Here is a 9130-nt window from a genome sequence, read left to right on the forward strand (position 1 = left end):
CCAGGTAGCATATTGGCTTGCTGTCCATTCGCAATCCAAGGCAGGAAGACTCTAGAATCAGGTCCATAGAGTACTTGCTCCAAATGGATCAGAAGGTAGACTGCAGACCCTAAGCCTTTCTTGCCCATGGGCCATTCTCTTGGCCCCACAGCCTGGCCGGTGTCTCCAGGAGTGTGACTCTGGTGATCGCGTACATCATGACCGTCACTGACTTTGGCTGGGAAGATGCCCTGCACACTGTGCGTGCAGGCAGGTCCTGTGCCAACCCCAACCTGGGCTTCCAGAGACAGCTCCAGGAATTTGAGAAGCATGAAGTCCATGAGGTAACTGTGCTCCAGGGACTCGGGAGGTACGCAGCACACCCTGGGAAGGTGCCTGTCTTTCCACACACCCCTGGAAGCATGGAGGTTGAAGTTGGAGAGGCCCACAGAGGACATCTGGTCCAAGGACACCTTACCTGAACCCCACATGAAGTCCTCCCTGGTCCCTTGTTCACCAGCCACAGCCACAGGATATCACCCTTTACCATCTTCCTTGGGCCCCGTATGCTTCATTTCTCTCCCTGGGGGTCAAGTACTGTTTTCTGGGTTTGGCTGACATTCATGTCCTCAAGCCAAAACCTGAAGAAGCACTAATTTCTCTTCTTTGACACTGCCTGGCCAACCACAGAGCTGTGACTGCCCATGCCCATGTATTTGCCAGTTTGTATGTAACACGTAAAAGTCTTACATGCATGCCGGTGTGTGTGTGACATTTGCTTTTCTTTTCAACTCCTTCAGTACCGGCAGTGGCTGAAGGAGGAGTATGGAGAGAGCCCTTTGAGGGATGCAGAAGAAGCCAGGAACATTCTGGGTAAATATAAAGAGCAGGGGCGCACGGAGGCCCCGCCCAGCGCCTGGAGGGAGAGCAGCTTTCAGGCCCTGCCTCCTCTGGCCTACAGCAAGTACCCTACGGAGACCTAACACTGCGACCTGGTGCCTGCCTTTCCGCCAGGCGACCTGGTGTGTGGGGTGCCACCTCACCTCGGAGGACAGGAGGGGAGGCTGGCGAAGAAAGTGGATCCAGGCTCCTATCCAGGACCTCCCCAGCCCTGTCTCACGCCCTTCCACTCTGTCTTCCCAAAACTTCTGCACTGTCTGGAGGCTGCTCGCTGCCCACAGTGTCACTTGCCTCTGAGGGTCAGTGTGCGTGTGTGTGTGTGTGTGTGTGTGTCTGTCTCTGCATGCGTCTGTTTGCATGTGTGAGTGTGTGAACAGTGACGAGCACTCTCAGTCCACACTGCCAGCTGCTACCACCCCCTTTCCCTTTGCCCAACGCTCCAAGTGAGGGCTTTCCTGTCAGCATCTGCAGTGCTGTGCAGCCAGAAGCAGCCCTTGTCTGTGAACACGCACTGAGAACTTAGGCAGTGGCTGAAGGCAGCCGCCCCCAGAGCGCAGGTGGCCATGTCAGGGCAGCACGTGGCCAGACTCCCTCTGAGATGGCTTCAGGGGCCTTGGAAGGTGGTGGCGGTCAGTGTTCTGACCATTGCCTAGATTTAATGACTGCCCCAGGCCTGGGCTTCCTGCTGCCTCAAGTCAGCTCCCCTTGGAGCCCATCATGTCCCCAGGTTCTGTGTGGTATTTGTTCTCTCTAGCACCCACTGCATTTTAGTTCTATGGGGAGCACTACCAATTCAGCCAAAGCTGTATGCTCTGAATGCCCTGCCTTTCTCTTCGCTCCAGCTTCACTGACTCCCAACCACTTGCTGTCTCTCTCTGCCAGGGGCCCTTCCAAAGGCTTGCTCGTACCTTTAGGTAGTGGGAAGAAAGAACATTTATTAGGCATTGTAGCAGTTTGCATTTAAAAATACAATTTTAAATGTGCACTTATTGAGCACCTTTGTGTATGCTGTGGATTTGATATTTGATCTCAGCTACCTCATTAAATGTTTTTTGAAAAGGTGTTTTTTGTGGTTCCAGTCAACTCTGCCTCATAGTTAAAGATGTTCGGTCGTGATTGTTTTCTGAAGCCAAAGGGAAAAGCATCAATGTCACTGAGCTAAAGTTTCTTATTTGGGCTCCAGTAATGCTTTCTGGTGGGTAAAATTCCACATTCAGGCCACGGCCAGCAGGCAGCAGAGCACCTCCAGCTGCAGCATGGGCCAGCGGGCATGCTGGCGGTCTGCAAGCATTTCTGTGCCCCAGCCTTTGTACAGCTCCAGTGCTTCAGCGCGCAGAGCCACGGAATGGAAACCCATCCCTGGCTTCTCCCTAAGGAGGTGCTGCACTCTTTCTCTGATGCTGCCACACAAGGAGCCTGAGTAAGAGGTTTCCCATGCTTTAGAGGGTGTGTCACAGGTGAGCTCTTGGGGGATCGGGACAATGACATCTCCCAACTCTACGGGCGTACAGGCCCCAGGTGTTCAATAAGAAACGTGGCCATGGACCTCCCACATACAGATGAAATAATTTGCCTATGAAGTACACTTTTCCTTAAACCAAAAATAAATGTAAATATGTTAACTAGAAAGTATTGAAGATAATCAGTTTGAATGCTTAAATGTATGTTCACTTATGAGCATCAAAATATATTCCTGTAGGTCCCGAAATGCTGTCTTACTATTTGTTGCCAGCACTGTTCTTTCTCCACAGCCACACCGGGCGTTCTGAAGTACTGGGCCTTTCTCAGAAGACTGTAACGCACCTGAAGTCGGAAATGCTGCGGAGCCACCGAGTTTAGTCTGGTGCTGCCAGAAAGAAAACCTAGAGTTTAAGGGTCCAGAACTGTTTTGTGAACTTGTCTGTTGTTTTAAATGGAGTACCTGTGTAATCGTGTTGTTACATGTTGAGCACTGAGGACACTCTTAGCGAGAGGACATGTTTTTGCCTTAATTCCAGTGCTGCGGCGATGCCTTTGACCACAATCTTGGTGCCTGGGCAGCAGTCTCGACAGTCCTGCTGCCATCCTGACTAGCCTCTGGTCACGTGCTTCAGTCTCCCAGCTGGCATATCTCTCTTGGTGTGTCTTACCCATGGTTTATGTTCTCTCCATGGTGACATTTACCAACAGCTACACACTTTTATTAATAAAAGGTAGTGTAGCCACATTTAACTTTGTGTTCAGAGCATCCTTCCTTAGCTAAGGCATGGGCGGTGCGTGTTCCTGCCTGGGAGGGCCATGAAGCAGGTTCGGAGCCTGCTCCTCCAGCACAGATGCTGATTTTATTTTAGAGGCTGTTTTCCTCCGGGGGAAGTACAGCAGACACTAGGAAATGTGAACCAATTTCTCCGTGGGAGAAAAGTCAATCATCCATGAAAGCAAGAAGTTCAGAGACGGGAGCCGTGTGCTGCTGCACAGGGTGGGAACTGAATGCCAGCAGTCTGAAGTGATTGCCTCTCCCACAGAGATGGCCCAGCCACTCCCCTGCCCCCTACCCCACCCCCCAGCACTGCTGCAGGCTGTTGAGCGCAGGTTCTGATTCCACCCCCAGCTTCTAATGTGAAAAACCACAAACTGGCTCCAGGAACAATTTAAGTTGACTTCCTACATTGTCCTTGTTTAAATCCAGTTTGGAGGGTGGGAGTGCTGGGGTGTAACTTTTTAGTTCAAGTACAGGTTTGGCTTGAACTACAGGCAGGTGTGCATGGGCCCCGGCTTGCCATGTGTCCCAAGTTCCTGCTTCCAGTGCCTGGAAGCTCCTGGCAGGGGGCTGGAGCTGTGTTGGGCTAATCTGGTAGCAGCTCCTGATGGGTGAGATGACATGGCATTGATTAGTTTGTGGCATAAATGTTTATTCTGACTCAGCAGGCTTGCAACCAGTTTGACCCAGTGGATAGAGAATCGGCCTGCAAACTGAAGGTTCCTGGGTTCCATTCTGGTCAAGAGCACATGCTTGGGTTGTGGGCTCGATCCCCAGTAGGGGCTAGCAGGAGGCAGCCAATCAATGATTCTCTCTCATCATTGATGTTTCTATCTCCCGCTCCCTCTCTGAAATCAATAAAAACATATTTAAAAAAAAATTTTTAAAGATAGTCTTGACTATGCCTAGATGTTGGAGGCAGAGGCCTCTTCTCTGCTCTGGTCAGGCCCAGTGGTTAGGTCACACTTAAGATGGGGAAGCAGTGGACTCCTGCTGCCCCAGGGCCTTGATTTGTGAAACAAGATGGTTGTGGCCCAGGCAAGTTTTCATAGGCTATTTTTTTCTGTCATTTACTTTTGCACAGATCCTTTCTAGCCTGAAATTCAGAACCATGTCCTACAGTGAAGGTGACTTAACTGGGTCACCTGCTCTAACCTCCACACCATCCAGGTATCTGCTCGCTCACTCCACTCCACTGAGGTTTCTGCTCACTCACTCCATTCACTTCCATTCCATTCAGGTTTCTGCTCATTCCACTCCACTCACTTCCACTCTATCCAGGTTTCTGCTCACTCACCTCTACTCCACTGAGGTTTCTGCTCACTCACTCCATTCACCTCCATTCCATTCAGGTTTCTGCTCATTCCACTCCAGGTATCTGTTGATAAACCCGCTCTGCCCAACGTGATTCTTTGACCTCAATCATGTTTTCCAGAGTACCTTAATTAACCTTGAGTGTCCTCACAGCCCTCAATAGCATTTTTGCTTTTCCATGAGCATGGTTTTCCACTAGTGGCTTCTTTAATGTATTGGGTTCTGGTTCTTTTTAGTTTTTGTCTCAACAAGGAACCCCACTTTCAGCATCTGGAACTGCTCACATCACTCAGGCAGAGGCAGCTTATGAACTCTAGTGAGAGCCTGTAAATTCTAATAATCGTGTGTGTGTGTGTGTACACGCACACAGCTCTGTTTTATTGTTTTGAGTTGTGTTTTAGAGAAATTCTTAACCTTCAGGGGGTCTTGTCTGCAACTCAAGGGACATGTTGAGCTCAGGTACCTGGGCACCCAGGGAGAAGGCAGAGCTTGTGTTGCACAACATGAGTTGGTCAGGAAGGCTGCTCTGTAAACCCGCCTCTCACCATAGAAATGGGGAACACACTGTCAAGCCCTGTGATCCACTAGACGGCTCCTCCCATCCTGACTCTGAGTTATTAATAATTTTATTAAGAATGTGCTTTCAACATGCTGTATTTATACATGTACTTAACAAGAAACCACCAAGACTTCAGAGGGAAGTTCCTCTTCCCTTTCCTTGTATTGCCAGAGAAAGGGGAGAAACTGAGAAAAAAAGAAAAACTGCCTTCGACTTGTGGGAGGCTTGAGCACCTCCATCCCTTGGGATCTAGCAGGGGCTCCTCGGCCCAGGCTCGGGGAGCCATGTAACACCCTGACTGTGTTTCATTATGCAGAGCTATCTTGACACTTGGCTCTCATTTCCCTCCCGCTAGAGACCTGCGACTGTAATAACAGCATAATTATTTTAGCTAGTATCAAAATTAGTGTTCCATTTTGCACCTTAGGCTTAACCACCTTATTGAGTGTCTGACTAAAGGTTGCAAGTGTGCCCTGTCTGTCTCTCCTTCAGGGGAGAATTACCAGTGCATGTTTGAACATCTGCGAATGGGGTTTATTTTGGCTGCAGACCTCTATGCAAACTGTTGATCATAAAGAGTTAGTAGTTCCTGAAGCTTCTAGTTCAGGTCATTAGAGTTGGTGCCTAAAGCTATTTTAACAGGTGACTGAAAGTACTCAGCCGCTCAGTATTCTAATTGGGTGTGATGTGGAGTTTATTTAGAGGTAGAAAAAACTTTTTGTGTGGGATTTTTGTACAAAGGCCTGTTTAAGAAAACTGGTGGGAGTTGGGAAGGCGTTGGTTTTTTGAGCTAACAGTCCCTTCTAGGAATAATGTAGATTGAGATAGCTTTTGGAAACAATGCCAATCCCACCATTTGCTCATTTGCATAGCTTGACCCAAGGAGGTCACATCAGCGTACAGTGGCCTTCCCACTTAGCTGCTCAGTCCTCCAGGACACACACGTACCCAGCAGCATGCACGAATGGAGCATCACAACCAGCATGGTGTTGGCCCCTCTTCCCTTGAGGTCTACGTACGTCTATTGTCTTCCCCTTAGCCTCATGCACCCACCCCCAGAAGTGGCCAGAAATGGCACAAACAGGAACCATACTTTCTGGTGAGCAGGTTTGCCTTTTGCTGCTCGGCTCTGGGTTTCCCCAAGGCCCTGGTGGGGAGCCTTTTTGGAAAATAAAAATCAAAAAGACCTCTACATTTGTACTAAAGAAATGTCACCTTCTGCTTTGCAAAGGGTGTGCCCTTCGCAACCAGAGGCCCAAGTGCACAGAACTTCCTCAGAACAGGAGTCCCTAGAGAGGCTTGTCATGTGCAGGTCAGATGTTCTGATTCTGCTTGGTCTGTGTTGAGCTGCACTGATGTGGCGGCCGAGGGAGGGGTGAGGTATGAGGAGGAGCATTGCTTGACTTGGTGGTGGCTTTCATCACTCCAAAAATGAGCTGCATCCCAGCCGCCTGCCTGCTATCACTACCTGTCTTCCTCAGGTGCCCATGGAGCAGGTGTGGGTAAGGGGCTGTGTTTAACAAGTAGGAGGCTGAAGTATTGAACCAGTGAGCTGAGCAGGCGGGCAAGGTGGTCACATGGCAGGCAGGCCTAGCTAAGTCCAGTTTGATCCCGGTTCTCTGGAATACCTTGGGGAAGTCCTGGAGGAGGCAACCCACACATGTGGGCAACTTCTTCTCAAGATTAACATGAAAGAAACTCCCTGGAAGGGGTGAGCAGTGCTAGACGGCACCCTGTTTGGTGGAACGGTGCTGCGTCAGAGCCAGTCAGCCTGCAGCCTTCCTGGATGGCAGTGTGTGTGTCCCCGAAGCCCCTCCTTATCCCAGAGACCTTTCATCTAGATAGCAAAACAGCCAGCCCCATTCAGGTCAGCCGTCACTGAGCACTGGTGTGTGGTGGGAGCTGGCATCCAGACTTGTGAGAGACATTTTAATGTTACCCCCATTTTTAGATGAAGAACCCAAATGCTAGAGAGCTTGAGCATTACCTAGTCACAGAGCTAAAAAGTGGCCAGATGAGGATTGACATCCAAGCACTCCTTTCAAAATGCCAATACCACCAGGAAGGCTTGACTAACGAAATGCTGACAACCGTGGGCATTAGAGTCAGCGTTGTTTTCTGAAGATGGGTTCCCATTAGATTGGAGGCACTTTTGCTGCCACACACACCTCTGACCAGGCATTTCTGATTAGCCTGGAGGAGCAGGCAGAGAGCGGGGTGAGCCGGGCCCCAGGAGGCCCATTGCAGGAACCCAGAATGGCCCCTGTGTGGAGTGGTGGGATCAGTGCCTGGCCCCCTAAGCAGATGGTCTTCTGTCCTGCATGTGCCATCGTTCCTCAGATTGAGGCCTCCAATGTCTGGTGTGGGCTTTACAGAAAGCTTGGGGATTGCTGTGATGAGTGTCTTCATTTGTGTTGAATAAGGACAGAGCAAAGGAGGCAAGAGTGGATATTGAAGCAACCCAAGACTGGCAGAATACCTCCCAACCCTCAGGGCTGAGGGGGGGGGGGGGGGGGCGGGGATTGGGTTTCCAGAACCCAGTAAGAACAGGCAAGTGCCAGGGTGCCCGCAGAGCAGGGTGGGTCTGTGAGCAGTGTCAGAAAGGCTGGGAGAGCAGGGTACAGGGGTCCACCCCATGTTCTCCTGTCCTGCCTCTCCTACACAGACAGGACACTGGCCAGCAGGGCAGCCTGCACGCTGTGGGCCATGTGGGGTCCAAGCGGGGGAATTGCCTTACAGCAAGCGGCCCTAGCCCTCAGCTTGGGTGTGGCAGGTGGAGGAAGTGTCACTGGCTCCCAAGTATCTTTGAACAAGCTGATACTAAAAGTCCTCCTAATGCTTTGCCCCAGAAGGTGCTATCTGAAGTCACTGGCTTCACCTTTAGAAAGCCTTCTAGAAACATCCCTACCTGCCATGCACCCCCACTAACCGGTGCTTACCCATGGCCTGACTGGAGGAATGCCATCAGGGTCCAATGATATCTGGGCCTCTGCTAAGCCCTGTGCCCCATGACAAGACCCTCGCCACGAAAAGTAGGGGAGGCCCGTGTCCAGTGCTGCAGTTGGCACAGTGCTCACAGCTCACCAGGGAGCCACCTCACCAAGTGCTTCACAGCTGCTCCGCAGACTGCCAGGAGAGAAGGGAAGAGCTGTGCAGGCAGTCCTGTCTTCTGAGACTTTCTAATTGAGCTGGGGAGAGGAGGCAGCACTCCTGACTATTCCGCGGGGAATAAATGCATGCTCTGTGGAGAGTGCCCTGCTGAGTGGAGACCTTGGGAGCAGGGCAAAGGGCATCCGGACAGAGGGTAGCATGCAAGTGAAGGTGTAGATGGGAGGGAATGCAGTGGACTTGGAAGCTGCTCTCAGACCGCCTGCCCCAGGGAAGGTGAGAGAAGCTAGAGGTGGAGAGTGGAGGGGCAGGATTTACTTACTGAGGTAAGTCCTTATCCTGTAAGCTGGGGGCAGCCATGGGGGGACTTGGATTTGATTTGTACTCATGCTGGACCGGCTGGAGGCACGAGAGCAGTTTGGAGGTAGAGGGTCAGGCATCATAGCCTGACTGGATGCCCTGTGGGACTTTTCTAAAGACAAATCTACCCAGTGAGGTGGCCAGCATGGTTAGACAGCCATGGAGGAGTGAGGAGGTGCTGTTCTGCATTCACCAGAAGCAGGAGCAGAGTTGGGGGCAAAAGGTTATTGGCAGGTAGCACCTGCCACAGACCAGAGTGGGCAGGCGGGGGGTGGGGGCGGGGGTGGTGTCCCTGGGCAGAGGGCCAGAGGCCACAGGGCAGCCCCCTCTCCTCTGCTTGAGGAGCCTGGGGGCAGGTGTGGCTGGTGGTTCAGGGGAGGGGCCTGGGCATTGTAACTTTGTTGCCTGGAATGGCCAGAACCCAGTCAGGGCACTCACCAGACTCATAAGTTGGCACAGCCTGGCTGCTCCCCTGGGCACCGGGTGCTAACCTGCAACCTTGCAGACACTTCTCCACAGTCTCATACAGTAAGACTTCCCGAAATGCTTCACCCCCAACTCCAGTGCTGCTCTGTGTGCTTTCCACTGCTGCTTGGTCACTGGGGTCTCTGACTTGAAGCCCCCTTCTGTCCCCCACCTCTTCCCCCTCCCTGTTCCTGCTTCCCTTCCCC

General features: G+C 51.6%; 1 protein-coding gene across 6 annotated transcripts in view; it reads left to right on the forward strand.

The window, feature by feature from the left end:
* DUSP22 (dual specificity phosphatase 22) overlaps window positions 1-3998 on the forward strand; it is a 59952-nt gene extending 55954 nt beyond the window's left edge. For 3 of the 6 annotated variants that reach the window (XM_081086259.1, XM_081086257.1, XM_081086256.1), the window contains 2 exons: window positions 152-323; window positions 780-1941. In XM_081086259.1, coding sequence (XP_080942385.1) covers window positions 152-323; window positions 780-962 — 355 coding nt within the window. In that variant the 3' untranslated portion in view covers window positions 963-1941. Of the gene's footprint in view, window positions 1-151; window positions 324-779; window positions 1942-2630 lie in introns of those variants that run through there. The other 3 variants (XM_081086258.1, XM_081086260.1, XR_013995662.1) reach the window with 2 other exon arrangements.
* Window positions 3999-9130: the final 5132 nt, after the last annotated feature.

Source organism: Myotis nattereri (assembly GCF_964212035.1).
Source record: "Myotis nattereri genome assembly, chromosome: 3".
Classification (NCBI taxonomy): Eukaryota; Metazoa; Chordata; class Mammalia; order Chiroptera; family Vespertilionidae; genus Myotis; species Myotis nattereri.